This window comes from Mus musculus, chromosome 9 (assembly GCF_000001635.26).
Source record: "Mus musculus strain C57BL/6J chromosome 9, GRCm38.p6 C57BL/6J".
Taxonomy (NCBI): Eukaryota; Metazoa; Chordata; class Mammalia; order Rodentia; family Muridae; genus Mus; species Mus musculus.
The window spans coordinates 107,533,723-107,551,371 of record NC_000075.6 but is presented as its reverse complement, the minus strand read 5'-3'; the positions used below and the strand labels follow the sequence as shown (position 1 = coordinate 107,551,371).

The window sequence follows — 17,649 nt, the reverse complement described above, 5'->3', positions numbered from 1 at the left end:
CGTCCAGTCTTCTCCCCCGACCCCAAGGATGACTGTACAGCGCCACACTGTTGCGTTTCATGAGTCTGCTTTATTGTGCGAAAGGAAGAGGGTCTCCACATCCGGCCCTTGCTTACACCCCCCAACCCTGTCTGCCAGTTTGCTGATGCTGTGGCCTGGTCCTCTGCGTATTCGCTGGGTGGGGCAGGAAGTGAAGAGTGTGGTGGTTTGCAGCTCTACTTGACTCAGCTGTGCTCACCAGGGAAATTGAGGTCTGACAGGGGCGAGCCACGAGTCCCTGAAGCTCAGTCACAGTCTGGGTGCGCTCTTCTGTCGGCCCTCGGCAGCTACGGCCTTCACTTGGCTCTGTCACCTTGGGCTGCTAGAACACATGTCTTTCCGTGCTTCTCCCAGTGCTTGACTTGACACTCCCTGCAGCGGGGTGGGTTGCATGACAATGACAGGGCTTGTAGGAGAACCCAGGGTTGGAGCTTAGGGGGGCAACTAAGGTCCCAGGATCGCCTCACCTGCAGCAATACCACACATTCTGGCATCTGGAGCAGCGCTTGGAGGCCTCTGCGTTGCAGTAGCCGCAGCGGGGCCTCTCCGGAGCTACTGCCTCTAGGACATCCAGCCTGTAGGTTTCAGCCCACCTGGGGGAGGAGTCGAGAAGAGCTGAATGGACGGACCGGGCAGGTAGGTGCACAGAAGCACTAGGTGACCTTCCCTCCTTGGTCCTATGCACGTGACTTCAGCCACTCAGTGGACTTTACCTCTGTGCTTGTTGACGAAGATCCTTCTCCGAGAGGCTGAATACGTGCTGAAGCTGGTGCTTGGCGATAGCCTGCCATTTCCCTTTGTTCTCTCTCTCCAGGCGATCCCAGATTTCTGGGATCTAAAAAAGTGTAATGGAGACAGGGAGGAAGGAGCCGGAAAAGTGGACCACCGTCCCAAGCACTCCCAAGCATGTTCTAGGGCCTTACCTGTTCTAACACTAGGTCCTTCTTAGGGGGCTGGGTTTCAGCCAGGGACAGGTGGGCCAGGAAACCCTTCAGATCGGCAAGATTGGGCAACTGGTCGAGTAGTGTGTCAGTGAGGAAGGCCTGAAGCTGCAAGAGATCCAGGGAAGGCCATTGAGAAACTAACTGTTCCTAGCCAGAGGGCCAAGAGACAGGAAGTCCTGAAATTGGGCTGAGCGTCCTTGGAGGGTTTGCATCTTACCAGCTCCCCTGTCGATGCCTGAAGCCCAAGTTGTGGAAAGGGGACAGGGACAGGCCAGGATGCCCTGGGGGGTGGGTCTGGGCAGGGGGGCAGTGGGGCTGGGCGGGGTCATTGAGTTCTCCACCTTAAGCAGCTGTCCCTTGGCAAAGCTTGTAAGGCAGTAACGGGCTCGGGCCTCAGGGCTGAGCAGTAGATTGTACAGGGCGATCCATACTTGCCCATCCAGTTTATTCAGCTTTTGCTGCTCTGAGGGGGCCACCGTCTGCCATCGGCCACTCTCAAAATGCTGCAGCTTGCCTGGGGGAGGAGAAGGAGCCCACCGGATGCCGGTGGGTGTTGTGTTATCTTTGAGAGTGTGTGGTCCGGAGGACTGTCCACCACTGCCTGGCAAGGTTAGAAAGCCTGGGCCACCAGACGTCAGAACAAGGTGGAGTCTTCAACAAATGGTTCACAGGACTTGTCTGCCTCAGAGTCAAACTCTAGTCCCATCTCGGGTGAGGTATCCCAGAATCCTAAATGTGTACCCTGTACCCTTCACACTGATCCTGAAGGGTGTTCTGGAAGCAGCCAGTTACATCTTAGGCAAATGGGAGGGGGAGCCTTACCTCCTACCCGCCGGCTCCAGGGACTGTGCTCCAGCAGTTCCACCAAGAGGCAGGGCAAGTTGTGAGTCCTGAGCATGCGGTTCAGTGTGCTCAGGGAAAGGCTAGAGGTAGGGTAGAAGGGTGGTCAGCAGAGGCCACGGGCCAGGACACACAGCCCCTTGTTGTGTGCTCGCCCCCGGGCCTTGGAGGGTGGCCCACCTATCCACGCAGTCTGTGATGTAGCGAAGCACCGAGAGGGCTTTCAGGGATATCTCAAATTCCATCATCTCCGCCTGCTTTTGCAGCTCCTGATGGTGCGGGAGAGGGGGGTAGGGGCACAGGCACATAGCATTCACCCTGCCTGTGGAGGCTGGAGAGAACTCACATCGAGATTTTGTTAAGTCCAGGAAACCGTAGCTTACTTGCATAGGGGTACTGTCCTGGAACTGTTCTTCTTCAGACAGGTCACCACCGCCTTTCCGGGCCACTAGCAGTATCAGCTTGCGGTGGCAATAGTCTACTAGGTCCAAGACCTTGTCATCAGCTGACTCACACACCTCCTGGGGGGGTTCAGGGAGGGGATATTTCTGGGGTTCGATGCCCTCCCCGGCCGACATAGCCCACCAGGCTCAGGCCTGCAGAGTAGTGTCTCACCTTGTGGAAGAACACTGTCTCTAGGAGATTGATGATGGAGGCCTCATGGTGTACCTGTCGAAGAGGACGGGGCTGGGCTGAGAGGGAGAGACAGGGACTGGCTGTTAGCTATCTTTCTCGGCTCAGGACTCTGAGGGCCCAGCTCACCACCATGTATATGGGGAAGGTATTCTGGGGCTTGAAGTCCTCCAGCCGGCACAGCACAGGGAAAACCTTCTGTTTCCACATCTCCACCGCAATCAGCTCCTCCACCAGCGTTGGGATCTGCGGAGGACGGGGGAGAAGCAGGGGTGAAATGGCCCTGCCTTGGTCCCTCAGCTTTCCTGTCCCAGCTTTAGCCTGTCTTAAGTCTCCAACTCTCTTGGGTTTCCTCTGAATGGCCTTTACTGCCATTGCCCTCTTGCACCTTACCCCACCCTCCGTCCAGGGATACCCCACTTTAGGGCAGCTCTGCTCTTCCTGTCCTTATTCTGGTCTTTGTCACCTGGCCTTACTCTTACTTCAGCCCTTTACTGAGCCCTGTTCCTAGACCAATCCCTGCTACCCAGCTCTGCCTTTCTCTTGCAGGAGAACTAGGGCCGCCCTTGGCCCAGCCTCCAGCCAGGCATCTTTCCCGGCTTCTACTTTCTCCTAGTGTGCTACCTTCCCCATTTGGAAAGCCTCACTTCCTCCTTAGAGAGGATCTCTTTGGCCTTACAGTCAATTCAGGCTCATGTCAGCACTTGAGCACTCCCCCTGGAGCCTAGGATCCATGGCTCCATCCACTCTCGCATCCACTGAGGGTACAATAGGAAATGTAGCCAGCCAGGTACAGCGAGGCATGCCTGCAGCCCCGGCACTTGGGAGGCAGACACAGTTAGGCTAATGGCCATCTGGGCTACAGATCAACACCTTATCTCAAAATAAAACAAACATATTTTTCTTTCCCACTTAGGTGTACCAGGCCTGAAGGAAGAACAGGTGCTGCCTAGTGTCCCCAAGAGGTACAATAGAAGGCAGGAATCCTGCCTGGGACCTGGACGTACCTTCCCATGGTTGATTAGCAGTTCCTGGATGGGCTCAGCCTGGCTGATAGTTGCATCAAGGATGGCTTGCATGTTCAGCTTCTCCAGGCTCTCATGCTGCTTATTCCACCTGCCCCCGAAGGGATGTATGTACATTGGGTGACCAGATGTGCAACGGGAGTGAGGGTGGGGTTGGATCCTACTGAAGACTACCATGATCCTGTCCTGGGGCCAGAGGGGCACGGGGGCCATACGCTTCTATCTCAGAGAGCTTTGCCTACCCACCTGGAGGCCCCTCCACACTGGCAACCCCTTCTCCAATGTCAGTTCCAAGCTCCTCCACTAAAAGACCAGTGACTCCACCTGTGGCGGCTGCCTCACCCTTCAGAGCCCATCTCCCGAAGCTGGAAGCTGCGCAGGCCCCGCACCAGCACCTCAGCCTCCCCAGGCAGCAGCAGTTCCAGGTCACCCATGCCAGGGGCTAAGATTCCTTTGGTTTTGGGAAGCAACCCGAATAGGGAAAACTGAAACACTTAGGACTACAGAGTCCAGCGGTAGGACCAAAGTCTTGGGACAGGGCAGTTGCCAAGCCGTTGAAGCGCTTGAGTCGTCGTCGCCATGGAAACGAGGGAGCTTGGCGCCTGCGTAGTTTTGTCTCGATACCGCTCTTGCCACGCCTACCTCACCGCCAATAAGCAGCCCCAGATGCCAGACCCACTCGCCACACCTCCCCAGGGCTTGCACAGCTGTGAGTGTGCAACTCCTGCAGCTGCACTGTCTTAGCCCCTCAATAGGGTAGCTACCGCGGTCTCAGCAGCTGAGTCTTTCAGTTTTTCGTTTTTATGACATAGGCTGGCGTGGAACTTCCTATTTATACCGAGCTGGCCTTCAAATCAAAGGGTTCCACTGGCCTCTGTGTGCTCTGTCTTTCTAGTGCTGAAATTAAGGCATGCGTTACCAGGCTCAGGCCCGCAGCCAGGAGTCCTAATGATGTGCACCTAACATACCTCCCTCCAGAATGGCGCTGGCTCCCAAAATACCAGACCACAGCGGCTTACCAGGAAGAACCTTCCTCCCGCCCTCTCTCCTACCCACGTGCTTCATTTTTTTTGTCCCATTCTCTTTTATTTTAAAAACGTTTGTGTGTGAGCCATCTCCCCAGAACCCCATCCTCTCTTTGAGATGGATTCTCATTATATAGCCAAGACCGACACGGAGCTCGCTATAGAGCCAGGGCTGGTTTAAGCTTTCCTTCTTCTTGGTCGGCTTCCCCAGTGTTGTGGATTGAGGCGTGCACCACCGTGCTTGTTTTCCACGTCCCAACCTCATGAGCTTTCCCTGAGTTCCTCCTACAGGCTTTCTGAGACAGGGTTTGACTATGTCAGCCAGGCTGGCTTTAACTCTGTATAGTCCAAGCTGTCTTTGAACTAATTCACTTGTGTCAGCCTCCTTAGTGTTAGCATCACAAGCATGCGCCACCATGTTTGGGCCCTTGCCTTATTTCTTCTGGAATAGTCTTACTCCTTCAAGGCTCAGTCACTCAGATCCTCCTTGGCCATCTAATACAGAGCAATTTTTGCTCCTGTCCCAATATATTATATCCATCTTACCTGATTCTAGTTCTTTCGGTTTATAGGCCAGAGCAGTGCTCATAGCTGAGAACTTGCCTGTCTAGCATGCACAGAGCCTTGGCTTCAGTCCCCAGGACTGCATACGTGGGGTGTGGGAACATAAATCTATAATCCTAATTAACTAACTCAGGAGACCAAGGCAGGAGAATCAGAAGTTCAAATCAGGAAGTTCCAGGCCACTCTGTGCTTTATAACAGCCCGTCTTAGCTCCACCTCGTACTGACCGCCAAAAAATAAAAATAAAAAAACAAACAAACAAAAAGTTAAAAATCTAAGTGTGGCCAGGCATTCCAGCGCCCACCTTTAATCCCAGCACTCAGAGGCAGAGGTAGTCAGCTCCCTGACTGAGTAGGCCAGCCTGGGCTACGTAGTGAATCCCAGGACAGCCAGAGTTACATAGTGAGACTTTGTCTCAGAAAAATCAACCTCCTTCATCCCTCAAAACCCAAAACAAACCAACCAATCAACAAACAAAAACCTTCAGCCTGTTTGACATTTTTGCCCACTAGATGGCGCTCCAGCCAGCCCAGGCCAGTTGGCATGGCTTTCACATTCACTGGTCTTTAGTTGTTGGCTGAAGCAGTACTCAATATTCCACAGGATGAAACACATAACTTTATTTACAAAACCGAGTCTCACCCTCCAGACCATATGTACAACCATACTTGTCTAGCTCCAGTGGACCAAGGAGGCCTTAGTAGGGGCAAGTAGCCATAGTAACATGTTCCAGCTAGCCAGCCTCACTTCCAGCAGATGATGATGTTGGGGTCATTTTCTAGTCGCTCGTCCAGCTCATGGTAGCTCATGCCTGGGGCAGGGGGGTGGGGAGGAGGTGTGAGCAAGGCAAGGTCAGCTGCCCTGGCATGGCCACTCAGCCCTCACCTCACCCAGCCTGCCCTGCCTGCCTCCACCTGTCTTGCAGCAGATCTCATCATAGCTGTGACAGCCCGTGTAAAGCCTGGCAGGGTGGCTCCGCTCCTCCCGAGACACTCGGACTGGATATTTCTGTAGTCTCCGGATAAGGTTCTTCATCAGCCCAAACTGGATCAGCTTCCTGAGCGATTGTGGGGGAGAGAGGTGATATCCCGGACACGCTAGCCCTGTGGTACGTTATGGGCTAGAGAGACCTCCAAGCACACCCTCTGCCTGGACAAGCAGGCTTCATACTTCTACCCTCAGGGAATCCCCTGCTTCTTATTTGACTCAAGGCTCTTCCAGAGAGACCCAAGACAGTCCAACCCGCCATGCCCGAGAGTGCCCGTCTGACCTTTCATCAACGTGTTGTAACTGCTGGGGGTGGCGGCCAATGAGGTCTCGCACAGTGGTACCAGGGCTCAGGCTGCAGTATAGCTGGAACACATCTCGGAGACTGGCCCTTTTGTGTCCTGCGGGTGCCAGGGTTAGTCCGACATGGTCCTGTCCTTCCCGGATTAGTCTCCCGCCAGGGACTGCCATTACCTTGCTTGGTGACGTAGGACAGACATGCCTCCTGCAGGGACTTGTCATCCACCAGATCCTGGACTTTTGGTGTTGGGCAATACACATTGGAGTACTAGAACACAGCAGGGGTCACAAGGGCCTGAGGGATGTCCTTGGGAGTCTGGCTTGATCTGGCTCAGCCATACGGGTCACATTTTACTTAACTGCATCCCAGACTCACCTACCTGGAGGATGGATACCAGTGTCACAACACCATAGTACCTAGTGAGAAAGAGCTCTGCTTAGCTTCTAGGCGGCGAGCCTACCCTCCCTCATACTGAGCATCCTTTAGGTCTCCTCGGGCACGGCTCCGTAACAGGCATTAACCGGATCTTCACTCACAGCAGGTTCTGAATGGCGATGCGCACCAGGTTGAGTTCCACGTCTGCCTCAGCGGAGATCTTCTGGACATGGCGAAACCCGTCAATGTAGGGCAGGATCTGTACCGGGCAAGGCAGGGTCAGCAAGGGTCACCAAGGCGAAAGTTGTGGATAGCCCAAGGTGGGCATCTCCTAAGAGAGGGCTAGCATACCTGCTGTGTGGTAAGGTCCCACTGTGAGCTGAAGAAATCCTCCTTGTCCTTTGTAAAGACGGGCACATCATACTCCTGCGCAACAGGAGGGTCTGGCCGCTGCTCGATCACCTTCAAGTGGATGGTGTTGGATTCATCTGCAGGGGACCCCACCCACATCCTCAGCGTCATCTTTCCCAGGGAGCCCTCAATTACTATCTAAAATCTCCTAGCACTAACTGAGGTGGATCTCGGGAGGGTCATTAGTCCTTTTGTTGTTGTTGTTGTTGTTTGTTTTTCAAGACAGGGTTTCTCTGTGTAGCCCTGGCTGGCCTGGAACTTACTCTGTAGACCAGGCTGGCCTCGAACTCAGAAATCGGCCTGCCTCTGCCTCCCGAGTGCTGGGTTTAAAGGCGTGCGCCACCTCGCCTGGCCCCATTAGTCCTCTTTTATGGAGTGAGAAGCTGAGGTCCAGAGAGGGGGATGACAAGAAGAAGAGCTGAAGAGCTCTGCTGGCTGCTCCCCCAACCCCAGCCCCATTGTTCCCTGGACCCTCAGATGTCACTGTGTCAACCCATGGCTATTTCCTGCCCACCAGCTTATTCAAGAATCTTTGCCTCTGCCAGTGGCTGTGTCCTGCTACTTCCCCAACCTTCCCTTGTTCATCTGCCGTCCTGGCAGAGGCGGCCGTACCAATGGGCAGAGTGCAGCGGCCGGAGGCATTCAGCTCTTCCAGCAGGATGGTCATGATGGGCACCAGCTTCTGCTTGCTCTCCTCGTTGGATACAAAGCTGCTCTCAAGCTGGGGAAGACACAGACAGCACAGTGAGTGACCACACCTCAGGCTCCCTGCTGCAGCAACATGGAGCTAGCTGCTGGAGGCTGGGGATTCAAGACACAGGAACTCTCTCCCCACCTGTGCCCACCACGGACGCACCCACCCACCCACCCTGGCCCCATCTTGCTGCAGACCTCCAGCGTGGTCAAGTAGCCGGCCAGCTTTTTAACGATGGGTTCCAGGGCACAAGTCTTAGCCTGAGCGTCACACACAAAGCCCAGGTTGAAGAGGAGAGCATTGCGGCTGTACTTCTTGTGTTCAATGCACACGGGGCAGCCAATCAGCTTCTTCTCCATGGCTGTGCTGGAGAGGTAGAACAGAGTCAGCCTGCCCCGCCCCCACCCCCACCCCCAAGCCAGGCTGGGACCCCTCTCCTCCCACCCAACTAAAGCCTCACACAGTGATGAGCTTGTTCTGTAACTCGGGCTTGGTGATGATGTACACCTGGACCGTGTCAAACAGTTCTCGCGAGATGAAATCCTCAGGGACCTGGAGAAGGCAGCCATGAGAGAGAGCTCCCTCAGTGGACGTTGGGTCCGGGCAGATTTTTACAGCCCACCCAGGCACAAGTCCCTCTACCGTTTTCTTCCCTCATCCACCCAGTGGTCTACTTTGTGCTTCCAAACACATGCTATGTTTTGGCAAGCTCCCTTGGCTTTTGCGTTCACTATTCCCACTACCTGGAATACCCCTTTCTACCCTCACCTAACTTTTATATATCATTTGTCTTGGTCCAGTGTTTCTCTTGGGTCATCTAAACCTTCATGAGCCTTAGCACCTCCCCGAAACCTATAGCCTGATTCTGTTTGGGGGACAAAACTCCTCCCCCACACTAGAACCTGATTCAGTTTGGGGGACAAAACTCCTCCCCCACACTAGAAACCGGAGACCTGGGTCTGTGTACCCTCTCCATTCAATGGAAGAGACACGCGTGGATGAACCACAACCCCTCCAGGCGGCCAGCTGAGCTCCAGAGAGCATCCCTCCCCTCGCCTAGTCCGGGAGTGTGGAAGGCACCTGATAGGTAATTTTGGGTCCCAGCGTTGGGTGGAACTCGCTGAAGAATATACATTCGATGCGGCAGCTGCTGCCCATGGCGCTGTCTGGATCCAAGTCTGTAATCCCTGTTTTTCGTGTGGGGATCGCCTCTACGCCTTGGAATACCCTGTCAAAAAGAGAAAGAGGCCCGGGTAGGTCACACAGGTTTGTGAGCGCAAACCCAACGAGCCGTCAACTCAACAGCGCCTGCGCAGGGCGACTCAGGGGGCGTGGTTGCCGCTGGATGGGATGGGAGGGGGCTTGTCCCAGGAAGTCTCGGGTGGGTAGACATCGCACCCGGAAGTGAAGCTACTCCGTAACGGAGCGGTGGCGCGGCTGGCGGGGCCGAGGGTCCAGTTTATTTTGGAGGAAGTCACTGCGTAGAACCTGAGAAGCAGGTGAGGAGGGCAAAATTCTACGGTGGAGGTACAGCGTGTCAGGTGCACATGGGGAGGCAGTGTGCAAAGAAATTCACGCTTAGGTAGGGAAGCAGCTGGGAAATACAATTCCCGTAGTGCTCCACGCCTTCCGTTCCGGCTAACGATGACGTGCTGCATTCTGGGATTTGTAGTCTTCCTCCTCCCACTTGGAAGGTGCGATCGTTACCACTTCAAATACAGGTGTTTGACAGGTAGACTGCTAAGTTGGGACTGTTAGTGCCGGCACTACTCTGCTCCTGTCATAACTTCTCCGGGAAAAGGTGCCATTTCTGTCCTGAGTTACTGTCCCCAGTGAGGGGCGTGGACAGTGGGCACTCTTGCCAACGCCTACGATGCTTTCAGGCTGTGCAGCTATCGGCTGGGCTGACCATGGCCCTTTCTGTGGAGACGGAGTCGCATATCTACCGAGCTCTGCGCACTGCCTCTGGGGCTGCAGCCCACCTCGTGGCGTTAGGCTTTACCATCTTTGTTGCTGTGCTTGCCAGACCTGGCTCCAGTAAGTAGAATTCATAGTCCACTTATGGGAAGGGAAAAGCTACTTCTCTTGGGGAACAGGGGGCAGTAGGAAACGATGGGCGTAACTCCTGAGAACAGGATTGACTGGCTGAAGGATATTCTCTGTTGAACGTATTTAACGTCGTGGGAAGAGCAGACCAGTGTGGGGGCTCTGCCCGCCAGGGCAAGCTTTAAGTACATGGCTTCTCTTCCTTTGATTTGGCATTTCATTCCTGACTTGTGGGGATGCTGGAGGAAGGAGCCGCCAGAGGAGTGGCAGAGCGTGCTTTCTGTCCAGGGAAGAGAACAGGGGGTGGGTAAGATGAGCTTGTTACTGGAGGAGGCTCGCATTTTGACCCCTCCTTGGGTGATGGATGGGCTGTCCATCCCGGCTATAGAGCCTGGTATGCTGGTTTCTTTTTCCCTAGTTCCATGAGGCGCCCTCTTCTCATTCCAGGTCTGTTCTCCTGGCACCCCGTTCTTATGTCTCTGGCTGTAAGTAGTGGGTTTGGGTAGCTTTTAGGGGTAGAATGTGGGCGTTGTTGGTGGCTCTCAGAATCCTTGTAGGCATTTAGTGCCAGTGTAGACGAGCTGTATGTCCTCACTCCTGCTTCTGACGAATATCCAAGGCTTGAAAACGGTATTCATGACCCAGGACGAACAGATGAAGCTCACCCAAGCACAAAAGGGCGGCTTCTCTCACCTCCAGCTAGGAAGCTGAGAAATGGCATTTGGAGGCTGCTCTGTCCCTAAAAACCTTAATTTCTGGTGATGCATCTAATTGTCCCTGAAACAGTGCACCCGTGTGGCTAGCTCTTGCCAAGAAATTGTATCCTGCCCCATGGAAGGGAGACAAAGCTTGTGAATCATTTATAACTGCCATGTCTCAAACCTTGTTTGCTGGGTCACATAGCCGAGGTGACATTTCAGAAAAACACCCAGGAAGAAGTCTGGAGAGGCAGCTCTAACTACTCAGGGCAGCCATTTTGTGCCACACAGGGCCTTCATCTTATCAAGTGCAGCATTTTGTCCTTGGGGGAAGGGGACGGAAGGGGGTGCACCTTTGTGGAGGGTTAAGTGCTCAGAGCTCACTTGAGTTTTTGTCTCCTCAGTTCTCCTTCCTGATGACCGAGGCACTCCTGATGTTCTCTCCTGAGAGTTCCCTGCTGCGGTCCCTCTCTCGGAAGGTCCGCGCACGCTGCCACTGGGTGCTCCAGCTGCTGGCCCTACTCTGTGCTCTGCTGGGTCTAGGTCTTGTCATCCTCCACAAAGAGCAGCTTGGCAAAGCACACCTGACCACTCGGCATGGGCAGGCAGGGCTGTTAGCTGTGCTGTGGGCAGGTCTGCAGTGTTCAGGGGGCATGGGGCTGCTCTACCCCAAGTTGCTGCCCCGATGGCCCCTGGCAAAGCTGAAACTCTACCACGCCACTTCTGGGTTGGTGGGCTACCTGCTGGGCAGTGCCAGCCTCCTGTTGGGCATGTTCTCACTCTGGTTCACTGCCACTGTCACTGGTGGTGCCTGGTACCTGGCTGTGTTGTGCCCCATCCTCACCAGTTTGGTAATCATGAACCAAGTGAGCAATGCCTACCTGTACCGCAAGAGGATCCAGCCATGAGCACTCACCAGTTATTACGAAGGCTGGATTTGCACCTCAGCTTCGGACCAGGAGCTCGGAACCTGTTGGACTCTCACAACTGACAGGGTCTGGGGACATTTCAGGGACTAGGGCACTCAGGGGTAGATCTCCTCACACTAGAGTGTCTCCCTTTTCTTGCTGTCAACCCAGGGGAGCATGGTCATGTGTCTGGGTGAAGTTGGAGTTGCAACAGTCTCCCCAGCAGCCATACAGCTTATATTTGTACTGGTATGTCCAGAAATCATGGAGGAAAGAAAAGTAAAATAAACAAACAGAATCCTGAAAACCTGTCGGGAGGAGCAGCGCAGAGTTGAGGATGGTTCTTGCTAATGCATCATGGTAAGAAAATGGTCAGCTGGGTAAGGAGGGGCCCCTCCTTGAATGGGAGTCCTCAGAGCCTGCTGTGAAACTTCCTCTGATCCCAGTGCATTGGGGGGCTAAGTGTGGACGGCACAGCTATTTCCAGCTAATTGTGCTAGAGTCTGGAGACTATGGCCAGTGACAGGAGATGGACTTAGAAGTTGAACCATGGTCATTTGTGGTGGCGGGCAGATCTCTGTGAGCTCTAAGCCAACCAAGGCTACATAGTAAGATCCTGTCTCAAAAGGGAAAAAGAAAGTAGAATCATGAACAAGAGAAATTTGCCTTCTGTTTCTGAGACAAGGTTTCAAGTCTCCCAGGTGGGCTTTGAACTCACAACATGGCCTAGGATGACAGACTTCAGATTCTCCTGTTTCACCGCAGTGCTAGGATTATAGATGTATGTACCATGTATGTCCATACCATGCCCCACTTATGTAGTGCTGGGACCCAAACCCAGAGCTCTGAAATGCTAAGCAAGTGTTCTGTCATCCAAGCTATGCCTTCAGCGCCTGGTTTTGTTTGTTTGCGACATGGATTATAGATATGTGCCACCATGCCCTGCCTAAGCCAGCACCTACTGATGGAGAAGTCTGTCAGGTCCACTGGCTGAGGGTCTCCCCAGTAGACCGAGGAGAGGGAAAAGGAGAAAGGGACTAAGGTGATGGCTCAGGCAAGACTGCCCAGCAGCAGGTGTGTATTAATAGACAAGAGGTATGGGCAGTGGGATTCTTAGCCAGGTGGAGGTGTCATGGAACTGAGCCCTAGAACCCAGAAAACACATTTAACTTTGCATCTGATAAAGATGAGAGGGCTGCACAAGGTGGTCTGACGGAGCCCAGGAGCCAGACCTCAAAGAACCGCTTTATTGATACTGTGAAGCAGGTTTGGCTGCCCGCTCAGATGGTCCTGTAGAAAATACCTGGGAGCTGTGGCAGCCCCGGCTAGGCACAGTTGTCACTGCCACAGCAGAAGGGCACAAGAAACCCTGATGAGAATGCAGTCTGGGGGTGGGCGGGGATGTTCAGACCCACACTGGCTGGGTCCCCAGAACATTTTTGGCAAACACAAATCCTTGCCTTGGCTCGGGGCTGTTGGCAACCAGTTTCAGACATAAGGGCTGGCCCAGGAGCCGTGGCACCAGTGTCCCTGCAGCCACTTCCTTGGTGAGGAATTGTACCGCTGAGGTACAATCTTACTGCAAATGGGGATCTGCACTGGCTGCTGCTCAGAGACCCCGTACCTGGCATTGTGGTTGTCTGGAGTCAGAACCAGGTAGCAACAAGGGTCCTGTGTTAGTGTTGTCCAGACACAGCGGAAGGCCACAGGAACCCCCAGCAGACCCTCTTCCCTCTCCTCAGAGCAGTCAGTGCTCTGCAGTAGCCGAGACGGATCGGGAAGGCATGGGAGTAGAAGAACTGCACTCAAAGTGGTCTAGAGTAGGGGAGCTGTCTCCAAGGTGATGAGACTGGATTCCGGGACGGTCACCTTCCCTGGGGGCGTGGAAGCTTCTTCTAAGGGCAGAGGACTGTCCGTTTTTGCCCCAGCTTCCTCTTCGTCATCATCCATGCTGGGCCAGGCTGACTGATCCTCCACTCTCTTCAGCCGCTCATTGAGAGCCTTTAGGGCTAGTTGCCTGGAGCCAGAAGAGAAAAGGCAGGTTACACTGGGTTTGGGAGACCAACATACTCTGCAACCTTCTTCAATAAGGCCAAATCCTCCTACCAAAGAGGTTTGCCTCCAAATCCCACGTTTCCCATCCCCGTGCCGCGTCTAAGAGCCTGGGCCAGGATCTGCTTTGGCAATTGAATGAGGACCCAAGGCACCTCCAGACTGAGAAGGCTACCTAGATGTTGGCAGCCTACCTAGCAGGCCAGCCACCACGGATACTTCTGAGTTTGCTAGCTAAAGACGGGTGGGTGTAGTGCTTCTGTCAGGAGTGGCGTGTTTCAGTCCCTAGAAATGCGTCCCACGTGCGCTGGTGTCATTTCCAAGGGCAGGGTTATTTGGCTTTGTGGTACTAGGGATTAAAGCGAAGGCCAGCACTCCACCACAGAGCTGTCCCCAGCCCTTAAACACTTTTTTTTTTAGGCAGGTCCATACTGCTTCAAACTAGCTCTGTAGCACAGGCAGCCCTTGGATCTCCTGTCTCAGCCTCCCGAGTAACAGGATTAGAGCCTGTATCACCAGGCTCCCTCAGCGAAGGGCTCTTAATGAAGCAGCCTCAACTTGCATGGCCCTTCCTATGACAATTTTTCTAGAAGCTTTTCTCAAAGCCACCCAGACCTTAGCAGAGCCTTTGTAGCAGAAACAGCCATGTGGGAAGGCCAGAGAGCAGGGTCTGTTGTTTCCACAGGGTAGACTTCTGCAGGCATTATTTTGAGAAAAGGTGGGAAAATACCCTTGGAAATTTTCTTTAGGACACCCGAGAAGTCTCAAGCTGTAGGGCCTGCAGCATGCCTTGAGTGCTTTCCCACCCCTTGGACACCAGCTGTAAACTCTTTTAAGGAAGACACACCCTACACACCAAGCTACCCAGCCTCAGTGAAGGACAAGTTTCCAAGTGTTCAGCACTCTTGCCCACAGAAGGTGAAGTGTCCGTGGATCCCGATGGCTTACCTCTTTGCTGCTACAGGCAGACACGCCACCCTATGGCGTTCTAAGATCTAAAATTTCTACCACGCCAAGAAAATAGACAGGAAAAGCAGCAGGGATACAGGCACTGAAAACACTAATGTGCTCCAGCCTAGCCCAGTAGCAGGTCTTCCCTGTCACTCCACAGACTACTCTTGGAGATGTCCTTGCCAGCAGTCACTTTGTGGAATCCTCTTTCCTCCTTGTAGCCCTTTGGGTCCGAGAGTGGCATGCAGTTGCATGACAGTTGTCTGGGAGTTGTCACCCACCCCATGTGACTGGGCCAGTCCCCACTCTTCCTTTTCTATCCACTTTTTTTTTTTCTCGAGACAGGGTTTCTCTGTATAGCCCTGGCTGTCCTGGAGCTCACTCTGTAGACCAGGCTGGCCTTGAACTCAGAAATCCACCTGCCTCTGCTGAGTGCTGGGATTAAAGGCATGCACCACCATGCCCGGCTTTCTATCCACTTTCTTGATCCTGGAGAGAGGCTTTCTGAATGACCAGTCAACTGTCACAATTCAAGACTTCTCACTGGGGCAAGGGCAAGCTCTGGCCCAGTCCCATCTGAACAGCTCTAAGGACAGCTTTGTCCTTAAAAACTCAGCCCCCAGCCCATTTCCTCTACTAAGTAAGGTCAAGATGGAGTGGTCTTTAGGACACTCCCCAAAAACTCAAGCTGTAGTGCCCAAACTTAGGCCTGCAGCATGGCCTGGCTGTGTTCCCACACCTGCCAGCTGCTAACTCCTTCAAGGAAGGAGGCTACACTCAGCTATAGAGCCTCAGTGGGGAATGAGCTGAGAGAATTCTTCCCCTGAGGTCAGGAACCCCTTTCACAGGGGAGCAAAAGCAGGAGCCCGTGATAAATGCTAAGGAATAAGGTTGGCGAGAAACTTCCTCAACAGTCTCAGGAAGAACACTGGACACTGGGTCTCCTGGGAGCTGGGAACACTGTAGAGAGTCCATAGGTCTCAGAAAGTAAGACCTGAATTCAAAGAGCATTCTCCTGCCTTGGCTAACGTGTTCAGTGAATAATGCAGTGAGATTACTGATGCTGCACTTGAGCAGGTGATGCAGAGGTCTCTGACCTGCCTGGTGTGGTCAGGAGGCTCTCGCAGTGAGGCACACAACCTGTCTCCGTTGGTGATTGGGGTAAATTTAGTAATACCCCAATCATCCTACATTAAGAAGGGAAAGACTTAAGGACAAAGACCTCCTTCCCCATTTCCCATCACAGGAGAAAAGAGCCACAGTTTCTGTCTATCACTGGACCAGTGCTTAGAATTTGGAAATTCTGAGGCAAGACCAAAGGTAACTGGGCATTCTGTAGCCAGGTTTAGTGGTCCGAGTTGTGAGGTACACAGAGTCCAGAAACCTACACATTCAGTTCCCTCGAGGCCAAGACCTGAATCCCTTTTCTGAAGCCGCTCCCAACACCTGCCTGTAGCTCTCCAGCCTATATAGAGCAAACATCTCAATGGCTGGTTATGTGGCCACACCAACAGTCTAGCTACCAAGATTTTAGAGAAGTTCCCAGTACCTTCTGCGCTCCGCATCTTGAGGGTCTGTGCCTGGGAGGCTGATAGTGATGGACGACGGCGCTCCCACATCGTAGCGCTTCACTGTCTTCTGGCATATCTTTACTTTCACCAGGAGGCCGTGCACCAAGTTCGCTAGCAGCCCCACCACCGGTTGCAGGATCTCCGGGAAGAAGGTGGCAAAAGCAAAATGGTCAGCCATGTCCCCTCGGCCCCGGCTATGGCGCTGATAGAAGCGAAGATACACCCAACTGGATAGCAGCCCAAAGCCGTAGGAAGCCAGGGCTGGGCTCTGGAGCAGCGTGGCCAACCGGAGGAGTAGCAGCAACGCCAGCAACAGCATGGGAACGACGCTGACGCGGACCTGGGGCACTCGCAGAACCACACAGTCTCCCATAGTTTGCTTGAGGGCTACCAGAACACCACCTAGGAAACCCAGGGCGCCGTGGATACGAATAGTGAACAGGTAAACCAAGTTGAAGGAAGCCATGTAGGTGAGGAGGTAGGCGAGGGCCCCCAGAAGCCCCACTGACACATTCACCACCGAGAAGAAGATGAGCAGCTCCAAGGCTCCCCAGAGGGGCTCCAGTAATCGCCCGGCCACAACCACTGTGGCCAGGCTAATGGCCACGTCCCACACGTGCTGTTCCATGAGCCCGTGGGTGGCCAGGGTCCAGATCCAGAAGTTGGGTGGGAAAAGGTAGCCTGGGGTGACGGCCAGGCAGCCCGTGTCCACAGCGAAGGAAAGCAGGTAGAGAAACAGTACCACGGCGCACAGTGCCTTCACCACCACGCTGGCGCTGGCCAGGATGGCCCCCAGATGTTGGCGGGCACCAGGTAGGGCGCGTTGCATCTTCCTGGCGGACGTTGGCTTAAGGGAATGTGTGGAAGGTGGCCTAGGGGCCTCCCCGGGGCCTCGTCCCAGTTCGGCCCCGACGGGAGGCCCGGGCCCGGCTACTTCACTGGCTTCTGTTCCGTGGGAAGGCTCTGGTTCCGGTTTGATCCGGTTGTAGTTCCAAAGCGAGGAGAAAGTCTTCTTGCCGGGGACCTGTCGTTAGGCCCTGGGTAGCTTGGGCTCGCCTGCCTGCGGGTTCCGTCGGCCCAGCGGCCAGGCTAGCGTTAATCTCAAGGCTAGGCTTCCTCCATCCACTCTGAGACTCTGCGATCTGCGGGGAACTGGTGCCTCGTTCCGGCCCAAGTCAAGCCCGTTTAGCTCCGGCTGGGCTAGGGTTTTGGCTTGACGGTACCTCCTCCCCTCTCCGGGGCCGACAAACAGGGGCGCCGCGCCTGCGCGCCCCCGCCGGCGGCCGCGGCAGTACGCCCTCTGAGCGCTTGCCTTCCGGCTTCTCGGCATGCTGGGATACGGAGTCCTTGGGACCTAGCCGACCGGTTTCTTCATAGAACCACAAGTCCCAGAAGCTGTGCGCCGACCGGTCCCGTAGAGTGTACGGGCTAGGGAGCTTGGGAGTTGTAGTTTTCAGTGCTTACTCCTCCAGTTCTTAGGAGTTATGGAAGTTGAGATCAGTATTCCTGATGCAGTAAAGGGAGGTGTTAAGTGGGCGGGTTCAAGAGGTAGCACCGCCTTGGGCCACACACACTTGCTCAATTC

At 54.3% G+C, this 17,649-nt stretch overlaps 4 protein-coding genes and 1 long non-coding RNA gene across 22 annotated transcripts; 2 read left to right on the top strand and 3 right to left on the bottom strand.

Moving 5' to 3' along the window:
• Positions 1–50: 50 nt before the first annotated feature.
• Positions 51–4,500, bottom strand: Zmynd10 (zinc finger, MYND domain containing 10). 8 transcript variants are annotated; one of them, NM_001379079.1, is made up of 12 exons: positions 3,728–4,068; positions 3,464–3,572; positions 2,586–2,702; positions 2,439–2,492; positions 2,207–2,344; positions 2,004–2,092; positions 1,806–1,906; positions 1,325–1,497; positions 963–1,088; positions 753–874; positions 507–632; positions 51–411 (listed from the first exon to the last, which is right to left on the bottom strand). In NM_001379079.1, the coding sequence occupies exons 2-12, from the start codon at positions 3,533–3,535 to the stop codon at positions 336–338; spliced, it is 1,194 nt and encodes a 397-aa protein (NP_001366008.1). In that variant the 5' UTR covers positions 3,536–3,572; positions 3,728–4,068; the 3' UTR covers positions 51–335. The 8 variants fall into 8 exon arrangements, 7 of the variants coding, with proteins under 7 accessions (NP_001366008.1, NP_444483.2, NP_001366009.1 ...); NM_053253.4 differs by having other exon boundaries at positions 3,824–4,068; NM_001379080.1 differs by having other exon boundaries at positions 3,877–4,068.
• Gm34106 (predicted gene, 34106) lies at positions 535–3,804 on the top strand. Its single transcript, NR_168657.1, has 2 exons — positions 535–675; positions 3,373–3,804. It is a non-coding gene; the product is annotated as a predicted gene, 34106 (long non-coding RNA).
• A 1,165-nt stretch (positions 4,501–5,665) lies between the features above and the next one.
• Nprl2 (NPR2 like, GATOR1 complex subunit) lies at positions 5,666–9,195 on the bottom strand. Of its 6 annotated transcripts, none has more exons than XR_003947955.1 (11): positions 8,919–9,195; positions 8,299–8,390; positions 8,036–8,204; positions 7,757–7,865; positions 7,085–7,221; positions 6,895–6,992; positions 6,734–6,774; positions 6,532–6,625; positions 6,341–6,458; positions 5,985–6,127; positions 5,666–5,881 (listed from the first exon to the last, which is right to left on the bottom strand). XR_003947955.1 is itself a non-coding variant. In XM_006511768.2 (11 exons), exons 1-10 carry the CDS (start codon positions 8,994–8,996, stop codon positions 6,005–6,007), a joined length of 1,101 nt encoding a protein of 366 aa, XP_006511831.1. In that variant the 5' UTR covers positions 8,997–9,195; the 3' UTR covers positions 5,666–5,881; positions 5,985–6,004. The 6 variants fall into 6 exon arrangements, 4 of the variants coding, with proteins under 4 accessions (XP_006511831.1, XP_006511832.1, NP_061367.1 ...); XM_006511768.2 differs by having other exon boundaries at positions 5,985–6,173; positions 6,738–6,774; XM_006511769.4 differs by having other exon boundaries at positions 6,738–6,774; positions 7,085–7,195; positions 8,919–9,171.
• Positions 9,179–12,367, top strand: Cyb561d2 (cytochrome b-561 domain containing 2). 6 transcript variants are annotated; one of them, NM_001357289.1, is made up of 4 exons: positions 9,179–9,337; positions 9,722–9,875; positions 10,332–10,369; positions 10,987–12,361. In NM_001357289.1, the coding sequence occupies exons 2-4, from the start codon at positions 9,749–9,751 to the stop codon at positions 11,488–11,490; spliced, it is 669 nt and encodes a 222-aa protein (NP_001344218.1). In that variant the 5' UTR covers positions 9,179–9,337; positions 9,722–9,748; the 3' UTR covers positions 11,491–12,361. The 6 variants fall into 6 exon arrangements, with proteins under 6 accessions (NP_001344218.1, NP_001344219.1, NP_001344220.1 ...); NM_001357290.1 differs by having other exon boundaries at positions 10,303–10,369; XM_030244461.1 differs by lacking the exon at positions 9,179–9,337 and adding an exon at positions 9,397–9,570 and having other exon boundaries at positions 10,303–10,369; positions 10,987–12,367.
• Positions 12,368–12,715: 348 nt separating this feature from the next.
• On the bottom strand, positions 12,716–17,427 carry Tmem115 (transmembrane protein 115). Its single transcript, NM_019704.2, has 2 exons — positions 16,043–17,427; positions 12,716–13,507 (listed from the first exon to the last, which is right to left on the bottom strand). Exons 1-2 carry the CDS (start codon positions 16,891–16,893, stop codon positions 13,306–13,308), a joined length of 1,053 nt encoding a protein of 350 aa, NP_062678.1. The 5' UTR covers positions 16,894–17,427; the 3' UTR covers positions 12,716–13,305.
• Positions 17,428–17,649: the final 222 nt, after the last annotated feature.

Excerpts from the sequence above, each read along its gene's own strand:
- Zmynd10 (XM_017313105.2), bottom strand. The coding sequence starts at position 3,694 with ATGGCCCCCGTGCCCCTCTGGCCCCAGGACAGGATCATGGTAGTCTTC. Across the intron at positions 1,498-1,805 it reads CTGGAGCCGGCGGGTAGGAG|GCAAGCTGCAGCATTTTGAG; the intron begins GTAAGGCTCCCC and ends CTCCTCCCCCAG. Across the intron at positions 412-506 it reads AATGTGTGGTATTGCTGCAG|GGAGTGTCAAGTCAAGCACT; the intron begins GTGAGGCGATCC and ends ACCCCGCTGCAG.
- Nprl2 (NM_018879.2), bottom strand. The coding sequence starts at position 8,996 with ATGGGCAGCAGCTGCCGCATCGAATGTATATTCTTCAGCGAGTTCCAC. Across the intron at positions 7,222-7,756 it reads CCGCTGCACTCTGCCCATTG|ATGAATCCAACACCATCCAC; the intron begins GTACGGCCGCCT and ends GGTCCCCTGCAG. Across the intron at positions 6,775-6,894 it reads ATCGCCATTCAGAACCTGCT|GTACTATGGTGTTGTGACAC; the intron begins GTGAGTGAAGAT and ends CTTTCTCACTAG.
- Cyb561d2 (XM_030244461.1), top strand. The coding sequence starts at position 9,483 with ATGACGTGCTGCATTCTGGGATTTGTAGTCTTCCTCCTCCCACTTGGA. Across the intron at positions 9,571-9,721 it reads CAAATACAGGTGTTTGACAG|GCTGTGCAGCTATCGGCTGG; the intron begins GTAGACTGCTAA and ends CGATGCTTTCAG. Across the intron at positions 10,370-10,986 it reads CCGTTCTTATGTCTCTGGCT|TTCTCCTTCCTGATGACCGA; the intron begins GTAAGTAGTGGG and ends TTGTCTCCTCAG.
- Tmem115 (NM_019704.2), bottom strand. The coding sequence starts at position 16,893 with ATGCAACGCGCCCTACCTGGTGCCCGCCAACATCTGGGGGCCATCCTG. Across the intron at positions 13,508-16,042 it reads CAAGATGCGGAGCGCAGAAG|GCAACTAGCCCTAAAGGCTC; the intron begins GTACTGGGAACT and ends TTCTGGCTCCAG.